This window comes from Schistosoma mansoni (genome assembly GCF_000237925.1).
Source record: "Schistosoma mansoni, WGS project CABG00000000 data, supercontig 0142, strain Puerto Rico, whole genome shotgun sequence".
Taxonomy (NCBI): domain Eukaryota; kingdom Metazoa; phylum Platyhelminthes; class Trematoda; order Strigeidida; family Schistosomatidae; genus Schistosoma; species Schistosoma mansoni.
Genome location: NW_017386042.1, coordinates 148,778 through 173,764, shown reverse-complemented (window position 1 = coordinate 173,764; position 24,987 = coordinate 148,778). Strand labels below are relative to the sequence as shown.

The window sequence follows — 24,987 nt, the reverse complement described above, 5'->3', positions numbered from 1 at the left end:
GGCAGAGGCTATATACGCGTGGTCATATTAGAGCATTTCGAGAGGGAGAGCGGACTCTCCTCACTCTCAGCCGTACCATGGCATTTGGGGGCATCTTCCACATACTTCCGTTTATCAGTTCTAATGCTGTCCTTCACTCGCTTGTTTGCCTCTGTGTATTTGGCCTGTGCCTTGACCCTCTCTGCTGTTGTTGACTGGTGTCTTCCTGTCCTTGCTTTGTTGAATCGTGCCTAGGGTATCAACAGAAATCCACCCTTTATGACAGTGCTTCTTGCGGACCAGCACCTCTTGGTATGTTCATATTACTGTATTTAATCCATTTCCATAGTAGTTTACTCTTCTTTTAGTGGAACTTATTGGTAGAAGTTATCTTGAATCCTTTTAGTTTATATGTCAGTATCTCGAATGAAGGCTGTAATAAACTTTTGTGATGCTGTTTGTCCAGTGTTTGGCCTTAATTTCATGTTTGCAGCTATCAGATGGTGATCTGAAGCTATATCAGCTCCTCTCTTTTTTCTTACGACATTAGTGACACGTATAACCATTTTGTCATAAGCCCACAGATTTATAAATCCCTCACAGTTCTCGTTCCTTTCTCCTAGTCCCTGTTATCCCATGATATCATACTCGATATTGTCCACTTTCACCTTGGCGTTTAAGTTTTGCATCAAGAAGGTTCGAACCTTTCCTGGGTATTTCTCTACAAACGACTACAACCTCTTATAAAACTAATCTCCATCGTTCCCACTGATATCATAGGTGGGCTCATGGTGCTGTGTGACATTGCAATCCATGTTTCCTTTGTTTTCAAGGATGCTTTTATGGTCCTGGATCTATGAGAATCTCACCTTATAAATGCTTTCTACACATCTCTGGATAGCATCATTGCAACTCCTTTTGCGTGCCAGACATTTTACTCCTCATGACCAGAATACAGTAGCACCTCTGTCGAGACTAATGTTTCATGTCGTGCTTGCGTCCTTTGAATTTCACTTGCTGTAAGCACTGCCCAGGTTGTATGTTCTCATTTTCTCAGCTAACTGAATAACCCCCAGTCTCATACATTGTGCGAACATCCCATGTACCTATGTTAAATACTGTTCTAGTTGTCGGAAGGGGCACCGATCGAATGACTTTCAGAGAATCTCGAGTCTCACCATGAGGCGCCATAACTCGTCTATGTGAAGACCCTTAAATTCCCAGGGCATAGTTAAATGTCTGAATTGATTTTCTTGGTTAACTTTTCTGTAGCTGGGTTCTGGTTTGCGTTATGGGGTTGCTAACCCCATTCTCAGCCCTCTTTTCTCCGTGGTTGGAACTAGCAACAATCCTGTAGATGTTGCAGGCGGAGTTTGATGTGCGTAAGATATTGGTACTAAGTGATATCCTAAAAAAGAAACAGGAAACCCGTCTCTGTCAAATCTGGATGTAATGATTATTCATGAAGATACCGTTTGTTCGATATGTTACTCGCTTGCAGAAAACCTGCAGAGTAAAATTATGCAACTGGTGAGGTAGGTTCTGTCAAAGAATCCAAAATATGATACTTTGGACTACTTTTGTTTCTTGCCATTGTGAAAATAGCAAAACGGCATTATCTTCCTAAATGTTTTGATTCGTTGATAAAAGTCTTGGTCGTTCATGTTGGTAAACAAATGTGCCGACAGCCTGACTGTAAACTAGATCAACTCATGTTTAAATTATTCAGGCAATAATATACTATTCGGAACGATTTCACCTATAACTGCTTAGGCAATTAGTTGAGACAACGGGTTTCAAAGTTCAGTATATCGACTGAATACATTCGTAATTATTCTTTGGTGGATACCAACATCGTTCTAATTTTCAATTGACAAAATGAAGATAAAGGTGTCAAACAATAAAACTTATTAACCCTCAATCAATGTTTTAATTTGAGCGGTCGTTTTTGTTTAGGAATCTATAATCTACTGAGTTATTTGGCATTTGATAATTTCATTTCGTTTCTGAAGATCGCCACTTAACTCGTTCAGCCAGAAATTGTATTATTCTTTCAGCTTAGTGGCTTGTTTCCTAACTGTGATTCCAAAAACAACTAAACTGAGATCATGAAAATTTCAGGGTGAATAAATCGTATACCCTTTTAAAATACTTTTTCCGACAATACACTTGTCATATATTCATTCCTGTTGTTTCAAGCATCTTCATATACCAAGTTCTTCGAATGCCTCATCGTTTCATATGTTGCTAGAATCATGTCAAGACACGATTTGGCCGAATTTAATTCGTCGACAGTCACCGGGGAGGTCACTTAGGGATTGCAAAGCACAAGGGACCGCACACATTTGATGTTCTCACTAATACATGAGGTTTACAGTAGTTCTGGCTTCGAAATATCTTTTCAGTCTTCACAGCCATCACTGAAACGCTTGCGTTGTCTAAAAAAAAACTTTTCTTCAATGTGTTTTTGCAATCAATAGCCGGTAACAGTTTATGAATTTCCAAATAGCTTTTCCAAGTTTCATCCGAAATTTAAAGTTCAGTTGCTCATATAACGTTTAAGCAGACCACGTCCATCTAAACGTTGGAATGAAGTTTATTATCTGTGACTTCACATAAGCGGAAGTCGCATCAACGCACGTAACAGCAGTGTGCATACACGAGTTATTTCAATGTTATAAAGTACTGTTGTCTGGATTTTCCTATCATCATTATATAATTCAAATGATGGAATTTATATTGATTATCATAATCATTCTAACTGATTTGTTTACTTTAAAGTGGAAAGAATATTATTTCAGTTAAACAATCAGATTAGAGTTTAGATAAGAATAGATGAATATTTCCACTTCCATCGTTCCTTTTAAATTTAGTGACAAATATTTTGACGCTATTCGGGAACCATTATTTATACCATTTGACCATGAGTTATCACTGAATTCTCATTAAATATTGACTTGCAAGTAGCGAATCAACTATTGTTACTCTCAGTTGTCCTACAATTATTATGATTTTTTTTTCGAAATCCGTCGAATGATCATTGGATTCGTACAGTTAAAGATTATAAGTGTTATTAAAGTGAATTGTCACCTTTCCTGCCGGGAGTTTTCAAAATAGTTTTCATTTGAAACCATAGATGGAGTATGCTTTTTATGCAACAGAATGTACCGAGGAGTATAAGTAGTAAATCATCAGTCATTTACTTTCACTTACAAATTGATCTAAAAATCATATCTGTACTTCACTTCCTTTCGGTCGCGTTCCAACGATCGAATTGTTCAACGGAGTTATTTTTGTCTAGATAATCTGAACGGATATATAAAACCATAAAATATTTTGAATTCGATGACTTCACAGTATATGAATTCTAACTCATCACTTTGATTGACAGTCAGTCAAAATATTCGACAGTAATATCTAAGCTTAGGTTTCCTTTTATAAACTTCATCAGATTGGTCCCTAAAATAAATCATTTCTTTCTTTCTCATATTCCAGGAAATACATAGTATAATATGAAGCCAAAACTTCCAAAAACTATTTCAGCATGGCAGCTGATGAGCTTTTTACCACCTGGTGCAGTAGACATCACATCTGAATTACACTTCACAAAGACTAGACGTATGCCCAATATAACTCGTCCAGACCAACTACTTATTAAGGTTAAAGCAGCATCGTTGAATCCTGTCGATTCTTTGCTTGTCTATGGTTATGGTTCTTCTAGCTTTCATTCATTACGTCGCTTTACATCAAAATATGGTTGTTTTGGCTTACCTGATGCCACGACAGCAGAAAATGCTGACTTTCCTTTTACACCTGGTCGTGATTTTTCTGGTCAAATAGTTGACATCGGTTCAAAAGTTGCTTTATCCAACCTAACTAAGGGAAATAAACTTATTATTGGTACAAATGTGGCCGGTGCTACATGGCCTTTTCTCAGTTCTACTGGATCTGGTTCATTAGCCGAATATATTGTCTGTCCAGCCGATTATGTCGCTCCATTACCTAGTAATGTTTCCTTCATATCTGCAGCTGCATTAGGATATGCTGGTTTAACTGCATGGTCAGCTTTAGTTGATGCTGGTGGAATCAATCCTGCTATTAAGTCATCACCATCAGCTTATTCAATTCTTATAACTGGCGCCACTGGTGGTGTTGGCATGATTGCTGCACAATTGGCTAAACTTTGGGGTTGGAGAGTTCATGTCACATGTCCAAGTGATAAAAAAGCACTAGATTTAATGAATCTTTTACAAGTTGATGAAGTAAGTAGTAAATAATTTGTGTTTTTGTCATTTTCTAAATAGTTGAATTTTGAGTCTGATCTATTAGTAATCAATATAACTTATGATTAAACACTGTTCACAACAACCTTCAGATTTCGTTAAATGGACCAGACGAAAATTGAACACAAGATAGCCGTTTCTTACAATTTAAATGTAGTTTCAAAGATAATAATTCCTTCAATCTAACCCACCAGATTTGAGTACTGATAACAATATGACTATCTAGACTAAGTTTCACTGGATACCTCACTGATAAACTCGACCAGATTCATAATAATTAGCATGAAGCATAACACTACTGGTTTCGTAGTTTGGTTGTAAGCATTGTGTTTTTTCGTGTCGGTAATCACATTTCTCAAACTTTAACATTACACTTGTATAGTTGATGTCAGATTTTCGAATGCACTGGTACGGTCGTGGGAGGATAGAGTCCACTCTCCCTCTCGAAATGCTCTCACATGACCACGCGTATGCAGCCACTGACAGGAAAGTCCTACTCAATGCCTTCTCTCGGCGGTGGTGTTGTTTACGAAATCGAAATCACGGAAAGCGAATGTCCGGCACTTTAACCGGGTTGGTAGACACGGTGGGTCCACCTAGGGGAGATGGAAAACCCTTATTTCAAACCGACGGTGCACACCGGGACTGCATCTCCTTAAGATGCTCCACTGTCTTGTGAATTGGACCTCTAGGTCAAAGGCTCTGAGTGTGGCTCCGTAAGGAAACTATCTGTTTCGTTTGGTTACTTGAACAGTATCACAGCCCTCACACAAACCAAATGACTACTGCCGGAATAATTATTCTTGCTTCAACTCGCATTCAGACACATCCCAATCACAATCATTTGATTTTTTTATATTACGTCACCTATGTATTCCCCTTCATTCTCATTTTATGGATTTTATTTTTTAACTTATACAACAGCTAGCCTGTGGTGGATACTTCATCCTGTCTAAACGCTCTCGAGTCACTGACTAGTCGAAAGTTGAATGCTATCCACGTATTCCACTCAAATTGACCTTCTTCAACGTTCGCACACCAATGCAGATTAGACAACAGATAGGGTTGGCTGTCTTTAGAAAGCCTCAACATCGATGTCTGTTGTTTATCCGAGACCCATATTCAAGACTCTAGTGAAGTACCACAAATTCGCTCTCCATCCTTCACTTAGAAAAGCTTGTTTCACGTGCGTTTATCCAGGAACCCTGTGGTCAGATAACGGTGATCGTCTATTACGACTGCGCGCAAGCCACAACCTGTTCCTGGCTAGCACTAACTACCGGGGAAGTCATCGCCTATGTGCTATCTGGCGTCCTCCGTTTGCATCTCAAGCCTGGACTCAGACTGATTACATCGCGATTGGCCACCGCTGTCGTGGTTGTGTGCCACGAGTTTGACCACAAACAAAGACTATTACGTAATGAAATCGGGCTAAGCTTGCGTAAGGACCGAGAATCCTGATGGTCGGTGTGTGCCAATGAGTTGGAAGCAGCAGTTGCATCTGGTAACTTCCGGAAGATCTTCCAGATCACCCGAGTTACTGGCAGCAAAATGTCTAGTGTGCGGGAAACAATTTGTGAAGATGACCACTTGAACAATGAGCAGAAGTTTTCGAGGAGCAGTTCGACTGGCCTGCTACCCTGGGAACATCGATCAGACAGTCCTACCCTCCATGGCCTGTGACAACTGATCCACCCGACGAGTAGAAAGTCCTTATGGAACTGCAACTCTTGAAGTGCTATAAACTACCAGACCCAGATGACTTGCCGCCGGTCCTTTTTAAAGATGGTGGTGACTTATGGTTAAGTAACTGACTGAGTTGTTTACAAAGATATGAGGATTAGTGTGTTTCAACATCGTCGGAAGAGTCGATAGTTGTTCCTATCTTTAAAAAGGGTTCACGTCGCTCCTGTAACAACTATCGGGGGATAAGTCTGCTACCGATTGCGTCCAAAATATTTGCTTCCGTCATACTTCGTAGACTGTTCAAAAACTGAGAAAGGTTGACTCACGAGGAGTAGGTTAGTTTTCGTTCTGTCCGAGGATGTATTGACCATATTTATCACAGGCCAGCAATCGTAGTGTTTCTTAACATTAGGGCCGTCTTCTATTCGTTGGACAGGACTTTTCTTTCGGGTTGTCTATTGAAGAAAGGTGTGCCTGAGAATTTTATTAACATGTTGAAAGCCCTACATACAAACACTTCAGACAGAGAGGGCATACAACCACCTCTTTCCATTGTTCCACTCAAGCAGTGAAGTTAGACAGGGTTGCCTAATCCCACCATTCTTCTTCAACTTTGCCATCGATGACGTTCTGGAAACAGCTCTGATGGATGTAAGTAATGGCAGTGTGAATCTGTGGCCTAGAGAAAGACTTTTCGGCCCTGAGTGTGCAAATGATATTGTCTTACTGTGCGATAATGCCCGAATCATGCAATCCGCACTTAATCCGTTGTCAATTTGTGTCCTGAGGTATGGTATACGCTTAGCACTTTCCAAGTCCAAAGTACTTTTAAAAGATTGTCAGGACCCTGATCCAACACTCATCCTGGGTAGTGAGCAGATAGAAGTAGTCGAGAAGTTAGTGTATCTAGGTAGCTGCATAAGTGGTGGTGGTGGCGTGAGTGATGAGATCAATTCGCGTATAGTGAAAGCCGTTGTGGGTTATATTAGTTTGGGTCATTTTTGGTGCCTTCGTGATGTTAGTCTGACTGTAAAAGGTCGGTCCTACACCGCGTCGGGGAGAACTGTTTTGTCTTAAGCTTGTGAGAGCTAGCCTCTTCGAGTTGAGGATGTTAGACAACTCTTTGATCATCGTTGTTATGTGGCGCATATGTATTTGGCGCCCCGTTGTACCAATGTTTATGTCTTCAAATAAATAAAATATTATAATAAGTTCAACCGATATTAGGTTTATATTAGTACTTATTAAAATTATTGAGCAATGATTAAGTAGTTAACACATTCGACTAAATCACAGGTTCAAACCCCAGTATATCTAACTTGGTTTGGGAAACCAAGTAGTATAGTTAGCTCTTACACTCGGAGTGTACATGAATAAAAGCCAAGAAATGATTAACAATCAATTATATCGGTGTGAAGTGATCAATTATAATGTATAAGTTGCTATTCAAAGTTAGATAATCACTGATTTACTTTCACTAATAATGTTTACTATTTGAACAAATGAAATCTATTAATTGTAGATAAAAATTTATTATAAAAAATATGCATCATTAATATGTTGATCCACATGTTGAAATACTATATTTGATCATTCAGTAACTTGCTTATAAATTTCAATCCATATTATATGACTTGATTCCTGAGGTTGTCGCTTGTTATCACATGAAATAATTTCAGATCTTTTCTGGATAATAACAATAAACGTCAGATAATTTAAGGTTCTATGAAATAAACATGTAACTTGTTCTTTTTGACCAGGAATAATGGTTACAGATAGATATTTATTCATCTTTAGTAGTTTGTTGTTTAACAACAAATTTCCTTAAAGTATAAACATAAACACCATCGGATGCCGGCTCAGTGGTCTATAGGTTAAGTGCTCTAGTGCGAGACTGGTATGTCCTGGGTTCGAATCTCGCGGGGCGAGGTCGTGGATACGCACTGCTGAGGAGTCTCACAATAGGACAAAATGGCCGTCCAGTGCTTCCAGGTTTTCCCTGGTGGTCTAGCTTCAATTGACTCACGCTTTCAACGATTCAAAAATAGTTTGTTCTCACCTTAAACCTACCCTGGTAATATTAGCTTATTATCCAGAGTGATTAGGTTTCAAAATGTTTTCACATTATTTTTATTATCCTTGTCTCCTCCTACCCCTCCCCCATTTCCAGTCTAGTTAACCTTTTATTTTTATGTATACATGTTCTTAACAAGTATATGTGTGATCAGATTGCTTGAAATGTATTGCGCGGATGTATCATCACATAATTCTGATAATCTTCATCTTCTTATTACCCTATCGTAATGTATATTTACTCATTAAAGATATTTACATGTAGAAATCTAAATATAACAAAATTTCACTTATATAGATTTACAGATAATGGTCAATTCAACATGTTTGATTATTCTATACAAGATTATAATGTAAATGATAATCCTTCTTATATATTATATCCATTAAATTGGATTGAATAAAACTACTCTTATTATTATCACTATCCCTGTTTTTCACCTTTCATATTCTAGATATTTCCACATCCAACGAATATTCAAACTACAACCAAATATGATTTAATTCTTGATTGTATTCGACCGGATTATTTCAATACAACAACTTCATCCTCCACATCATCATCATCCAATACACCCCTAAAACAATGCAATTTATCTGGTTGTCTATTACCTCAACTTCCGTCTATGTTATCTTATTTAAATACATCATCAAGTCGTGCACGTTATATAATGCTTAATCCACCTTTGTTATATTTAAATGATCATTATGGACCGCTTGTTGGTAGTGGAATAGCTTGTTCACACTTCCTGTATAGTAATATTGCAGCTGTATTCTCTTCGAATAGTGTTAATGGTAATATTTTTACTCCTAATTGGAAGAAAATACGCTGGGTATTTTTTAAACCGAATAGTAATGTATTAGATTATCTTTTGAATTTAGTTTCAAGTCAACAGTTAGTAATTCCTGTTGATACTGTTTATAATTTTAGTCATGTACCAGATGCATTCAATAGATTGTATACTAAAGGGAAACGTGGTAAAATTGTAATTGAAGTGAACAATGAATAAATAATAATTTCTTTAGTAATGTTCTTTCTTTCAAAATAGTTTAACATTTGGGAATGAAAGATCATTACAGTTTTTGATGGAGTTTTGTTCTCTGAGGCTGGATGGTTTATTCGTGGAGCTTCCATCGTTCAGAAGAATGATATGTGTTAGTAGGTCGTAATTGATAAGAAATTAATACAAAAGTGAACTGAAGGACAAACTGCAGAAAGTAGGAGAATATTTAGTATTTCACGTAAAATAGTCGATAAATTTATCTTAAATAATACTGTAATGTATGTGTTAATAAATTACACAATACACGCGGACACGGTCCCGCCGTTTGATTTAGAACCAAATACCACAACAATAAGAGTATATTAACAAACAAAAGATACAGATCAATCAGAGGTGGGATGAGTTTACAACTTAAACTAATCTCATGCGTAATGTCTCCGAATATATCTGTCCATTCACAGCTCACTTTGACTGGACATATTTTCCAAGTCCTCAACTGTCAAAAATTTCTTCCACAAAGATCACAATCAGATACCTTGTAGAGTTGTATAAAATTTGCAAAGAACGTAACCTATAAATTGTGGTGTCGTAACAGTCAAACTATTATGTTGCTTCCCCTATGTTATATCCTAGTGAAGACGTAAGTACAGGTAACTTCCAGGACCTATTAATAGAATATTATTCTATATACATTCCTATGGTTTAACTATTGAGCAACTAGATTGTTTATATTTATATTCATCTTATTATGAGCTTCATTTTGACTTATGGATTATTATCATACGAATTACTGTCCCTAAATTATATTCAGTTTATTGATTATTGTCTCCCACGTTCACAGCCACATTTGGCTTGATCTTGTACAAATATTATTTTCTATTTTATGATGTGATGCAGTCTGTCTGTCTGGTGTATAAACCAAGTATGCTTGAAATAAATGATTCGCATAGCAGAAGCTGCAATTGGTGTTTTCGGACTCAATTGGAAGGGCTAGGCGGACAAGGGGCCAATAAGAACGCTAGACTGCTCATACTGGTCGAACGTCATTGATTTGGCACAGTGTTAATATTAGACAAGTATTTCGATTGGTGGATAATTCACGTGATATAAAGCCGAACATAAGACTACAACAAATTGGCATACGGCCTTATTCTTTATATTTTAAATTCATAACACCATACCCTTCTACCGCGATATTTAATGTTGGAAGGATGGAAAGGGAAAATGATAGTCTTGTATCTCAACCCATTTGGTTTGATTATCCCACTAACTGACTTGCCTAATCTACTAGACGTTTTTTGTTCTACTTTGAAAATGCTTCCAGGTGTTAAAACAGCATTTTCTACCATATGAAACACGAGTCAATAGTATAGTATGGCCAACAACCAAATTAACCAGACTTAGTGAATGTGACCAGTAAACTTATGCCATCATGAACATAACGAACAATTCATTTGTTGACTATGTAATCTACGGTAACATTTCATACACCCCTCAACGATACCTCAGAATATAAATATGGTGTTGAATTTTATTGTAATTTGATGTATCTAAGTTTTCGGATGAAAGTCAAATCTGCTGACCGAGGATATCTCCAGCAGTCAAATCAACAGTATACATGTAGACACTCCTCCATTACCTTCAATTCAATGATCTGTAAAGCCTGTTCATGAAAGAAATAATCAATAGCAGTGTATAAATTAAATTAATCTAAACACTAGTTGATTAAATTGCTTAATCGTGTAGAACAGATGTTGGACCAAATCTAGTAATTTAATAATACTTTTGGTTGCATACTACCTCAATAACTTAAAAATGGACCTTCATTTATAAGCAAAAATGGATAGTGGCTAGCAGTGGGATCCAAAACGCGCGTTTCGTTCTATTTGAGACTCGTCAGCTGGATATACCTGCATCTCAGAGTTGATGTTCACTGTGGGAATCGAACCCAGTACCATTCGCTTCAAACGCCATCGTGTTATCCACTCAGCTACTGAGTCCTGATAGCCACTCGCTTGTGCAGTGTGGTAAAGTTTAAATGCACCTAGCAGATACATCCAGCTGACGAGTCTCAAATGGGACGAAACGCGCGTCTTGATGGATACCGCTGGTGGTCACTCTTGATGTTTGCTTACAATGCTTGTGAATTAAGGCTATATCGAGGCAATACGCACAGTATGCACATATGCCAATAAGAGACTGACCAGTTGCAGTCATAAACATCAATGGGAAGATTCAAACAAGTAATACTAAGTGCATTTCATTTATAAGTTTTTTTAGTTGTAATTGTTCTACTTTCCATCATAGGACAGAATATACCTAACATCAGACTGGAATGCATCTCCAGATTGACTGACCTTATAAACGCGTAGGAGTTAGAATGACCGTTTTAAAATGAAACATCCCCTGAGTAAAGCGTATAAAAACTTTGTTCATTCAATCCTTTATATTTAGTTTGTCAATTTTCTTTCATCAAGACAATAAATTTCGAATGAACTGATGCCATTCATTTCGTTGAATTAATTGAGTGAATAAACATACATACACATAAAATATATATCACACATTTTACAATGACATAGTAAACTACTAATATACTAAAGGAAGTAGTCTGTAAAACTATTTACCCAAATAAAACATGATTCAAAAGTGATATTCAACCATTATATGATGTGAAATATAGCTGATTATAGTAGAAATTGTTTTTGACAAATATTTTATACATTCATGACCATGTTACTTTAAGTCGTATTTGAATTCAATCAGGTTTAATAAATACTTTCGGTTTACTGAATATTTCAATAGCTTGTTCTAGTTCACCGAGACGACTTTCAATTTCTGCACGTCTAGAACGAATCCGTAATGTATCCATACGTACTGGGAGGTGCGAAAATTCTTCCGATAACTGAGTATGAGCTATAGTGAAAATCAAAGTATAATTAATGTATCGTGAATAATTGAATTTCTAATTATGCCGGAACAAAATTCAATTTTCATCTGATCATTAACTAGCCATTTTGAAATAACAATATCACTGGTTATTCATCACACTTTAGGGAATTCAGATCGATAAATGTGGAAGAGGGGTTCTGTTCGGCGAAAGAGATTCATTTTAGCCAGTGCAACAACCTTGATAATGTTCTGAACCGTGAAAATAAATCTCAAAAACCATAATTTTACATAAGTCCAGTTCCAACTACACTTTATGTGATAATTAAAATTATTTCACTATTTAAGGAGGATTTTATCACAAATTTCTTGAAATATCCCGTTTAAAATTTAATAAACATTCAGATCAGCGAAACTTACCACCACTTCTACGTAAAGTAGGCATTGATGTGATGTCCAGAACGGCAAAATAAAATCACCGTTAAGCCATCTATCTTAAAAAACGCTTTACCAAAACCCTACCAGTGTTAGTTTTAGAAAAAATATGCACCATTAAGCACTACTGAGAAATATAAGAATAAAAGGAAAGTAAATATCTTTTCCCTTGGCATTTCGTTCAACATAATTTGCAAACTGACATAACGGAGGGTTTGAAACCTCTGTTCCCTCAAGTACACGACGATAATGAAATTGATCACGTTATATCAGATCCAGGATTCAAAACCAAAGAAGAGAGGACTAAATTATCACTAGATAACACTTTAGTCAATACAGTTACAAGCAGTTAAACTCGGTGAATCCTAAATGGAAATCAAGAGGAGAAAAGGTAATTACATATTTAGTAGTCAGTAGGCTAGGTGCCTGTATGTTCACGCTGAGTAACTAATTTTATTTTAGTGTCACTACCGCATCATAACTCCGCCCGTAGCTTTCCTAGGGTAACTGCCGGTCCCAACCACTGAGACTGACGAACGGTGGAATATCTGGGTAGAGCACTCTAAACAACTCGTGAATAAACCAGTCCTACTGAACCCACCAGATATCGAAGCAGCACACACGTACCTCCCTATGGCTGTCATTTCATCAACGATAGAAGAAATCAGGATGGCCATCAGACAGATCAACAGTGGGAAAGCAGTAGGACCTAACAACATACCAGCTGAAGTCAGGCATGAAAGTAACTGAAAAAATACTTCACATTCTATTCTGGAAGATTTAGGAGGAAGAACAAATATCGACAGAGTGGAAAGAAGGATACCTCATCAAGATACCTAAGAAAGGAGATCTCAGTAAGTGTGAGAACTATGAAGGCACCACACTACCATCCGTAACAAGAAACGTTTCCAACAGTGTTGCTGAACTGGATGAAAGATTCAGTAGACACTCAGTTTCGAGATCAACAGGTCAGATTCCGTAAGGATAGGTCATGCACAGAACCAATTGCGACATTACGGATCAACAATGAATAATCCATTGACTGAAATTCGTCACTGTACATCAACTTCATTGATTATGAGAAAGCGTCTGACGGTGTGGATAGGAGAACATTATGGAACTTACTTCGAATACATGGTGTACCTGGGAAAGTGGTCAACATCATTCGGAATTCGTATGATGAACTACACTGCGAAGTCGTACATGGAAGACAGCTTACAGATGCATTCCAAGTGAGGACCAATGACAGGCAAGGCTGCTCACTCTCCCGCTTTCACTTTATTCTGGTGGTTGACTGGATTATGAAGACCCTCACATGTGAGAGGAAGCACAGAATACGGTAGATAGTTTGGATGCAGCTAGACGATTCGGACTTCTCAGATGACCTAGCTCTTCTATCCCATACACACCAATAATTGCAGGTGAAGACAACCAGTGTAGCACCAGCCTCTGTAGCAGTAGGCCTCAACATACACAAGGGAAGAGGCGACATCCTCAAAAACAACATGGGGAGAAACACCAACCCAATCACACGAGATGGCGGAACTCTGGAAGATGTTTAGACTTTCACGTACTTGATCAGTATCATCAATGCATAAGGAGGATCTGATGCTAATGTGAAGGCAATAATTAGCAACGAAAGGGCAGCATTCCTACAGTTGAAGAAGATATGCAACTGAAAACAGCTATTTGTCAACCAATTTCAAAGTCAGAATCTTCAATACGAACATCAAGACACTTCTATTGTATAGAGCCGAAACTTGAAGAACTACTACAACCATCATCAAAACGTACAGGTGTTTGTAAACAATTGTCTACCCAAGATACTCCAGATCCGTTAGCCGGACACGATCAGCAAGCAACAGCCTACTGTGGTGGAGAACAAACCAGCTTCCAGATGAAGAGGAAAGTAGTAAAGGACGTTGAAAATGGATAAGACATACATTGAAAAAATCATCATACTGCATCACGAGGCAAGCGCCAACTTTGAATCCTGAAGGGAAAAGGAAAATAGGAAGAATAAGGAACACATTGCGTCAAAAATTGGAAGCAGACATGAAAAGGATGAATAGCAACTGGAAAGGATCGTACAGGACAGAGTTCGATGGATAGTCCTGGTGGGCGATCTATGTTTTTCCTCGAGGGGTAACTGCAGTAAGTAAGTGCCACATATCATATAGTGTTTACATATTATTCTGAATAAGAGATTTGATTTCATTTATATTTGGATGAAAATCACATTTATGAATTAATACCTTTGTTAAGCAATTCTAATGTTTTTAGACGTTCTTGTTCTGGCATTCGCTGATGTCCTGGAGGTTGATCTGGATCAGGCCGGTTTTCCAATTCTTTTTGAATCCGTTCTTTTTCCTTTTGTTTCATTTTGATTAAACTAGAGAAAAATGATCATATATTCATGAACATTTCTTGTAAACAATCATTTCATATATAAAACAGCTTTATTGGACTTCTACTCTTTTATCATGCATAAATAACTCAATATTTGACTACTTCAATGTTTTAATGAGGTGTTTGCATAAATGTTTAATTTGAATATTAGGTTTGTATATCACAATGTGACGTTAAGAATTTTTGACTAACAGAAATAACTTGATCAACGGGGAGCCGGGTACCAATGATGACGTTGAATAACTAGTGAATTTGAGAGGTCTGAACAATATCCTTACACTACATTGAATGAACAGTAGTGTTCCGCACGAAACTTGAAGATCCTTGGGTTACATACAATAGAACGGTATATGTATTCACCACGAAATTAAGATGAAATATCCATATATTTTTGAAAGCCTTAAACAGGCATTCTGTTATTTCTGATATGGTCTGGTTCTAAGTACCTTACCAACTTCAAAAATATCAGAAAAAACAGTAACTGAGAAATTTATCATGACGCCAAGTCAACTTGATGTGTACGATTCTGCATTCTACTAAGTGTCTTCTTTTCTTTAGCTCACCAAGTTTTCGCGTTATGGACAAGACATGTTTTAAAAAACAATCGAATACCTGGAATTCTCTTTAGTCGTCTAATTTGCAATAGCAATGTCCCATAATAATGTAATTGTTGAGAATGAACCAATCTAGATTAAACAAGTCCATTCATAACCATTTGGATCTCCCTTGTGGTGACAAACTGTGCGAGTTGTCATATTAGATATTATACAATTTTCCAATTATGGGATACTGAAAGCTCAATCAACTAACTCACTCACTATTCTCATAATTCATTCATACGTATACGCAATACAAGTCTGTTGATTTCTATCACATGATGGTATTACTAAGCCGAATTATATTTAATGAAGTCGGATAACTTTCTTAACACGTTAGCAATCCTCATAGGATTTTCTTTACATTAATTGTGTAATATCTTTATATATGATGTGACAATGGTAGATTAATAAGGCTTACTAAGGTGGGATATCTCCACTTTTTAATCGTCTTTCAGGCCACATTCTTGATGTGTGAGATATTTGTGATTTTGATATATTTGAATCCGTTAGATGAGTTTTGTTATTCGACGATAAAGAATTCATACTTGCTATCCGTCGAATTCCAGTTCTTTTTACACTAGGCGCTGTAGCCATATGAGCATTAGCACGAACAAAATTAATATCACGTCTGATAAATTCAACCTATTAATATAGAAAATAGTTTAAATTATAAAACTCTTTATTTGTCTTACTTTTAATAGGAAGCAAAAAATGCTTGTGATATTATTGAGATCACGAACTGATCTAAGTTAGACAACCAGTGAGAATCTGGAAGTATAACGTCTGCTTCGTCCTAGCATGAAACTCCTCAACACTGCGCACCAACGACCTCACCATCAGGGACCTTCAGTCTTACCCCCGAATGCCCAACCTTCGGACCACTGAGCAGGAATCTAATCGTGTGCGAGTGAAACTCCAATCAACCTGTGGTATTACTCACAGGCCTCCAATTGTCTTTGGTGAATACTTTCCTCACGCCGGACGCTACTGAACTACGTTGATCACAGCTTCTCACAAAAACTCTGGAGGTTCTTTTATCGAAACTACTCATTAGTGAGTATTTGATAATTTTCAGTATGGGGTTGTGGAGATTTTTAAAACTTCTAGTGAGATACAAAACTGAAGATCCCTGGTGGTGAGGTCGTGGTTGCGCAGGAAATTTATTTTTAACTGGACATGATGGTGAGAGAAAAAACGAGTTACAATAAACCAAATCATTAAATCCTTTAGGTGGAGTTTTTTTCTCTGAGCTGGGTGGCTTGGCCGTCGAACTTTCATTGTTCTTCTGAACAACATCATCAGCACAGACTTCAGGTACAAGTGAAGTGTTCGAATTTCTCCACAGATGATTCACAGCTTGTCCTGTCGACCTCAATCTTGATTGATTTATCTTTAACCTGTCATTGTCTACCTCTTTATTTTGATTGTATCCCCCTTTGATTTGATTCTTGGTTCTATATTTGTTCATGATTTTACCGATTGGTTCATAGATTGGATCGATTTCGATATGTTTGTTGATTGCTGATTGACCTGAGTGCTAAAATTCTAAAAATTCTCTGGTGTTTTTGTTTAAAGTCCTTGGGATTTAGTTGATTAACCTTCGGGTTGGATTTATGTTCATTGATTTATGTACACTTCTATCACTCCGTAGTTCCTCGGCTTTTCTGATATATTCTTCGTCGTCCATACTTACTGCAGTGTGTCCTCTGTCAACTGGAACTATGACATCTCTAGTTCTGAGTTTCTTTAAGCGTTTTTGTTCTTATGCAGTCAGTTGGTTGTCGTCTTTTTTCCGTCAAGTTGGCGGTACTATGATATATCTTTGCTTATATCAACGCATGTGAACAACTGCGTACACACATTCGACTGGAAAAATGTTGAAATCTTGGATAAAGGAAATACCAAAAACGCCGAAAGTTTGGCACTCAGGTCAATCAGCAATCAACAAACATATCGAAATCGATCCAATCCAATGAACCAATCGCAAAAATCCTGAACAAATATGGGACCAAGAACTAAATCAAAGGGGGATAAAATCAAAATAAAAAGGCAGACAATTTTTTTGATGGAGCTTTGTTCTCTCAGCTGGATTGTTTAGTCATGGAACTCTCATCGTTCTTCTGAATGCTGTCATCATCCACCTGAGCTATGAAATCAGTTTGAATGCAAATCACAGTGACGGATTAAGTAATTAAAAAGTTCAAACAATAATGCTAATGATGTAGATATCATTTTTGATTTATTTCTACTTAAATTCCAACAGCGAGGATACCGAAATCTCTTAACTCTATAGGTTGAAGAACAACAACAATCAAGTTTATTTTGATTTTAAAATTAAGTTCAAATACTTTTTTGAATCGAGAATTCTACTGATCAATAATAGAATTTTTATCGTGGACTGTCATCACATACAAAACTACTGAAAATCAATGTTAACTCCAGATCTGGTTTTCCTATGGAGCTGAAAGTTAGAATGTAACAGTTGTTCACCGGGTTTTTAGTCCTTAGTAATCCTACAGATGAAAATTATTATTGATTTCAATGAATTAAATTTACTTACTGTTATAAACAATAGGATACTTGTTATAACTCTAGGGTTTCTTGTTATAACAGTCCTTTCACTTTTTACACGTATGTGGGACGTTAATTTACCTTAGACGAATAACTACACTAGATTTCCCACCCAGTGTCTATTCTACAGGACTTCAACACAACTCAGATCAAGAACAGGAGATTAGCCTGACTATAACGTCAATATATTTCCACACCAAAATCCGACACAAGGAACAGTCAATCAATAACAGTCAGGATAGGGGAATATATATATATATATATAACACATATAACACCTGTCATCCTATCTAATGTTTGACTCATCAAGACAACCAATCATTGTCATTCTCGCCCATACATCACTTACACTTTTATCACTATTACCATAGATTGAATAAATAAACTTACATTTTTAGCTGATTCAGCTTTAGGTACAGATAATTTAGCTGAATTCAAATGTTTCTGTATAGATGTAATAGGTATATTACTTAAATATTTTAAATCCACATCATTATCAACATAATTTGAATGTGCACGTAAATATTCAGTTTTTTTATTTGTTTGAATTGGTGTTAATATTGGATGTTGAATAGTTTTAGAAGTGACATTATTTGAATTTGATTTGCGCGGGGTAATAGGTCGTTGTTTGCATTCATCCATATAACTATCATCATCATTAGTTTGTGTAGATATTGTCAAGTTATTTGATTGTACATATTGATCATTATCAATTTTGTTTAAATCAGTGTTACATTTATTTTGTATGATAGAATGATTATGTTTATTATGTTTGATTGGGGCAGTTTTTGTTAATGACTGATTTGATGTATTAAATGTAGTCTAATAAACAAAGTAGAAAAGTAAAGTAAAGGAAAACAATTCATCAATTACTTTCTTAAGTTACTTATATTAACTTTAAAACATCAACTGATCACTGAATAGGAGGTATTGTTGTTATATCCTAGTGAAGACATAAGTACAGGTAACTTCCGAGATCTATTAATGGAATATTATTCTATATATATTCGTATGGTTTAATTATTGAGTAACTAGATTGTGTATATCTATATTCATCTTATTATAAGCTTCATTTTGACTTATGGATTATTATTATACGGCTTACTGATCCTAAATTATACTCATTTTATTGATTACTGTCTCTCACGTTCACAGCCACATTTGGCTTGATCTTGTACAAATATTATTTTGTATTTTATGGTGCGACGAGGTCTGTCTGTCTGATATATAAACCAACTATACTTAAAATAAATGATTCACATAACAGAAGCTGTTATTGATGTTCTGGACTCAACTGGAAGGGCTAGGCGGATAAAGGACCAATAAGGACGCTAGGCTGCCCATAACGGTCGAAGTCATTGGTTTAGCACGATGCTAAGATCGGAAAATTCGTATCCCGATTGGTGGATAAATCACGTGATAAAAAGCCGGACATAAGATCACAACAGCTTTTTTAACTAAAGCAACAACAAAATATATACATGTTAATAAATTTATTAAAATTTGAATTATAAATTTAACTATTAAAGATAACTACAGATAAATAGGGGGATTTAAAAAAGATTTCAAAAAATCTAAATGTAAAATAATTGGAATTTATAGTTGAAATCATCAAAACAATTGAAGCTAGACCACCATGGAAAATCTGGAAGTACTGGATGGCCGTTTCGTTCTATTACGGAACTCTTCAGCTATGCGCATCCATAGTCCAACACTGAAGGGACTCGGATCAAGGACCCTCGAGTCTCACACAGACGCTTAATCTCCAGACCACTGAGCCGGCATCCAACGGTGTTAATGTTTAACTTCAACTAATCTAAGAAGTTGAGCCACCATCCACCATTGTCTACAGGGAGTTACTTTCTCACAACAGACGCGGTTGAACTCCACTGGTCACTCCTCATTAGAACCTCAGTGGTATAGAGGTTAAGTGCTCGCGAGGCGGGATCGTGGGTGCGCACACTTGAGGAGTCTCACAATAGGACGAAACGGCCGTTCAGTGCTTCCAGGTTTTTCATTGTGATCTAGCTTCAATCGACTCATGATTTCAACTATAAAATTATTAAAATCTTCACAAAACCCCCTTCTGATAATTGGAATTCAATCAAACATTCGCATATTAATTTAATAAATGCTACTTTACTCTTTATATCAGTGATACAATTCAAGTTGTATGTTTTCAAAATCTTAGGGAGAAGCTACATTTTTAGAGGCTTTTCAGTTGATGAGAGTCCTCATGAAAAACTAGTAGGAGTTTTTACCATACATTATATTAGATAAAAAAAAACTGTAGTTGTCTTTATTACCTCGGAGGATATAAGATTTTCATTTGATTGTGATCGTCTAGTTTGTGCATTATGATATGTGATAAATTTGTTTTTTGTACGATCTGTCGGGACAATTGATGTACCGCATTGTTCCGCAACACGTTTTTTAAATGCCATACTGTCTTCTAATTGTCTTAGATGACGAATATTTTCACGAATATAATCTTTTCGACGATTATCTGATAATTTAAATGAAATATAGATAAAGTTTTGTAGAATTTAAGAATGAATGGACTTATTATTATAATACCGAATACAGTTGTGAATAAAATAAGATGTATTTAAAAAGCTTACTTGACACTACTATCTCTCAATACGGGACTAATTTGTGAAGAGTTCCAGAAATAACATTGTAATCACTTTTTAAATATACAAAACAACTGGGTGACTATTTGCTAGTTAGAGTTTTTTTAGCACGGTTTTTTTCTGCGGGATGGGGTTGCTCATCTCATTCCCAATCCTCCTCCTTTATCTGTGCTTGGAACTGGTAGTAACTCTAGAAGAGCTACAGGCGGCTATATACAGATAGCTTTCAATCATGCAATATCACGTACAGTCCATTACAACAGCAAATGACTAGTCAGTTTATTGGCGTATATGAGAGGAATACATAATATGATCCTCAGCGTCAAACAAGGTTGGATATAATCGAAGTGCTTAAAAAAGTTAATTGGAAATTTCAGTGTCTTGGATTCTTCAGTGTTTATCCTTAGACTAGATATTATTGCTTTGTAAACTATTCACTTACTTAGTACCATCTACATTTTCAGTAAAATGAAAATTTAAACTATACTTATTCATGCTTAAACCTATAAAAATTAGGGCTTTACATCTAATCATGAACATTAAATCAACAAATTAACTAACTTACTGAAGGTTTTCATTATAATGAACGCTTTTATGAAGTCACTTTAACAGATAGCTACAAATTTTGATTTTTGTTCCATCAATAAAGTATTCTTCCGAATGCATATTCATTCGTGAATCAATTAAAATCCTAATACTTCAACTCAACTCTAAATACAGTAAACTGAGTTGTTGTAACTCATCATTATAGTTAATAAGAAGTCATTCCTGTTTTATTGTTATTCATACAAAGTATCTGCACCACCTAATCATCTTTCACTGGATGTTAATAATCCTGAAATTAAACTAACAATCGAGTACTATTTCCTTCCAACTTCCGCTGATAAGCTTTAAGATTCACCAAAATAGAAAATCCAACGTGTCTAAGCGTTGTATATTCTTGTTAGTACATCACACCATCAATGATTTCTTGATGACTGGACTTAGGAAGACTAATATAGCCAAGATAATATGCACAAAGTAGATCATAACTTTTCAGTAAACTGTAGTTGAAACACTTAAAGATCATTGAGTCGTGAAGTAGTTTTTTTAAAGTTTTCCAAACAAATCAGTTTATTATAAAATAATGACATAAAAGATTACCCTTTTCATATTTGTCCGGAAAAATTACTGAAAACAAACTTAAGATTCAATTATGACAGGAAATTACCACAATCTAATGAATCACAATCCTGAAACCATTGAAACATGTTCAACGTAGAAAATATAGAATTGAGGGTTACTCTCTTGTGAGTTTTTCCTGTATGACAAAAAATCGGTTAAAAATTTAACAAGCATGTTAAACAGTAAACCCAAATGACAAAAATACTCAGTATGTCGACACTTTTGCTACCCAGTCAAAATTCCTGTCATTTTTTAGTCAGACAGAATCCGATATTTTTATCTTTAACCACTGTATATCTACTGTTTGTTTGAAAAATAGGCTACCGACCTCCTTTAGTTTAAGGGAGATCATTTAGCCGATTGAAATTCAAAATACTCCTCCAAATTAAAACCGTCTTAGCTAAAAATATAGACATTAAAATTAATTCTTATCTTTTACTGAAATTATAAAACAGAAGCTCAATCTTAAAATTGAAACTAATGCTTACTGCGCAACCGTAACCGATCCAATGAATTGCTTGGTGTATTTGTTTGCCATTGTAATAGATCAATATTGTACGTTGGGCCATTCGTACATTTGAAGTTGGTTTCATCAGTTGATTTCAGATTATGGTTCATAAGATTTGGTTTGCACATGTTTGTATAATTATTAACAAACACGGGATGATGGGATAATATTGACGTCATATTGAGATACGTTTTGGCGTTTCTGTAAAAAATTTACTATGATCGATAAACTGAATAATAATGAGAAGTGAAATTGAAGGGCAACTCATTATAACTTCAACTATAACTGTCGAATCTTTTCGGTTAGATAGAATGCACTCTAAAGTCCACTTGCTAATCATGATCTACTTTTCCTCAAATAACAGATTTTATACTCAATTATTATTAAAGTGACAAACTTTTATTCGTCAAGTTATTACTATATGAGATTACTAGTTATTTCTCTTTCTTAAGTAAGGTCAACCAAAGTTAAAGAATCAGAAAAACTGGTCAATTATTCTTTGTATCACTACTATATTATTGCGAGAAAAACGAATAACGTCAATTAACTTCTAAAACAATACAGATCTTTGATGCCTAAATCAGTAGACTAGAACCCCGTTACTCTTAAATAAGTAATCTATCAATAAGAAACGTTAAACACCATGAAAAATTTCAGCATATGTGCAGCTGTAATATTCCGTCCAGAAAAACCAACTATAAAACAATGTTTTTCAATAAGAACTTGTGAAATATGGATGCGATTAGGTCTAAAGGAGAAAAATAAAATAAATAAACTCTTGTTTCGATAGGAGAGACTACCTTGAACAACACAAGGCTTGGTACAAACTCAGTCCGGAACATTTATAAGGTTGATGCGGGTTCAAATCCCAGAGAAAAGAGGGCTGAGAATGGGTTTAGCAACCCCATAACGCAAACCAGAACCCAGCTACAAAAAAGTTAACCAAGAAAATCAATTCGGACATTTAACTCGGCTCTGGGAGTTTAAGGGTCTTCACATAGACGAGTTATGGCGCCTCATGGTGAGACTCGAGATTCTCTGAAAGTCATTCAATCGATGCCTCTTCCGACAATCAGAGTCAGTCAGTCAGCTACAACGTAGGACCACGCACATTTATGCATCTGTTCAAGTTGCCATACCTCGTTAGCACAACAAGATGAACACCGGATTCATCGAAGTGATCAATTTAATGGTGATAATATATAAAAGAAAGACTGTATATAAGGATATAGCACAGGAAGAAAGATATAAACAATATTATTCTCATAGTTTAAGAGAAGACAAAGAGTGTACACATCTACACCATTGTGATCGATTCTGAGCCATGTCACATAGTCTCCAACCATTGGTTACGGTAGTCACGCGGACCCCAAACAAGTAGTCTGCATCTACCAACATGGCTCAGATCAGAAGTTAGTGACTTTAAGCACTGATGCCACGTTTTGGTTTGACCATCCCTAACTCTTTTCCAACCATACCCAATACTAGTCAGCATAGCGCGTCGTGGTAATCGATGTCCAGGCATACGTAACATGTGGTGCAACCATCTCAGTTGATGAAGACTCGCAACCTCATCAACTGATTTACCATCATTCCCTAATACTCTGTGTCTAACCTCACTATTACCTATCCGATGATCCCGGCAGATGTGAGCAATATTTATAAGACATCTGTGGTCAAATACTAGTAAATTACGAGTATCTTCTAATCTTAATGGCCACGTTTCGTAGCCGTAAAGTAGAACAGAGTGAACTGCTGCACAGTATACTCGTTCCTTAATTGATAGACGGATATCTCGTCTTTGCCATAAGTGACGTAAGTTGGTAAAAGCCAAACGAGGGTTGACGATCAGACTTCCAAGATAAGTAAAGTTGTCCGCACAATATAGGAGACTGGGAGTTATTCAGTTAGCTGAGAGAATGAGAACATGCAACCTGGGGAGTGCTCGCAGTAAGTGAAACTCATAGGATGCAAGTACGACATGAAACATTAGTCTCGAGAGATGTGCTACTGTATTCTGGTCATGAAGAGTAAAATGTCTGGCACGCAAAAGGAGTTGCAATAATGCTATCCAGAGATGTGTAGAAAGCATTTTTAAGGTGGGAATCTCATAGATCCAGGATCATCAAAGCATACTTCAAAACAATGGGATTACAATGTCATCCAGTTTTACCGCTCATCAGTGAAAGCAGTGAAAACGAGTTTCATGAGACTATAGTTCACTGTAGACAACGCTCCAGGAAAAAACCTAATATCCTGATAGGGGACTTGAAAGCCGCTGTCAGGATGAACAACACCAAGTATTGAAGCATCATGAGAGGACATGGACTGGGAGAAAGAGGCGATTAAGGCTAGACACCGGTAGATTTGCGTGCTTTCAGCAACATGGTCATAGGTGTCAGCATTTCCTCCCACAATTCCATACACGAAGTTTCATAGGCTTCGTCAGATCACACTAAGGAAAGCCAAATCGGTCACATAAGGGGAAGAAAAATTAGAAAGGTTCATAGAAGACAGAGAAACAAAGAAAGGAACTGATTGAACTTCAGATAACCATCTAGCAGTGAGCAGGCTCAAACGAAAGCTAAACGAGCATCGGACAAACAGTACTGCGAAAGTTCAATACAATAATCCTTCGAGATGCTGACAGGCTCTGTGACTTCAATATAACTTTCAGCAACAAGCAACAAGTTTTGCAAGATCTGATGAATAAGGATGTGACCACTGTGAAGAAGAACTGGAAAGGAATTAAAG

General features: G+C 36.4%; 2 protein-coding genes across 2 annotated transcripts; one reads left to right on the top strand and one right to left on the bottom strand.

Moving 5' to 3' along the window:
* Nucleotides 1–1,426: 1,426 nt before the first annotated feature.
* Smp_067400 (zinc binding dehydrogenase, putative) lies at nucleotides 1,427–9,031 on the top strand (the record flags this gene model as incomplete). Its single annotated transcript, XM_018799875.1, has 3 exons — nucleotides 1,427–1,514; nucleotides 3,475–4,241; nucleotides 8,477–9,031. Exons 2-3 carry the CDS (start codon nucleotides 3,492–3,494, stop codon nucleotides 9,029–9,031), a joined length of 1,305 nt encoding a protein of 434 aa, XP_018646557.1. The 5' UTR covers nucleotides 1,427–1,514; nucleotides 3,475–3,491.
* Nucleotides 9,032–11,626: 2,595 nt separating this feature from the next.
* Smp_158690 (hypothetical protein) lies at nucleotides 11,627–22,412 on the bottom strand (the record flags this gene model as incomplete). The annotated part of the gene is made up of 6 exons (XM_018799864.1): nucleotides 11,627–11,941; nucleotides 14,605–14,741; nucleotides 15,776–15,985; nucleotides 18,278–18,750; nucleotides 20,235–20,434; nucleotides 22,214–22,412. The coding sequence occupies 6 exons, from the start codon at nucleotides 22,410–22,412 to the stop codon at nucleotides 11,784–11,786; spliced, it is 1,377 nt and encodes a 458-aa protein (XP_018646556.1). The 3' UTR covers nucleotides 11,627–11,783.
* Nucleotides 22,413–24,987: the final 2,575 nt, after the last annotated feature.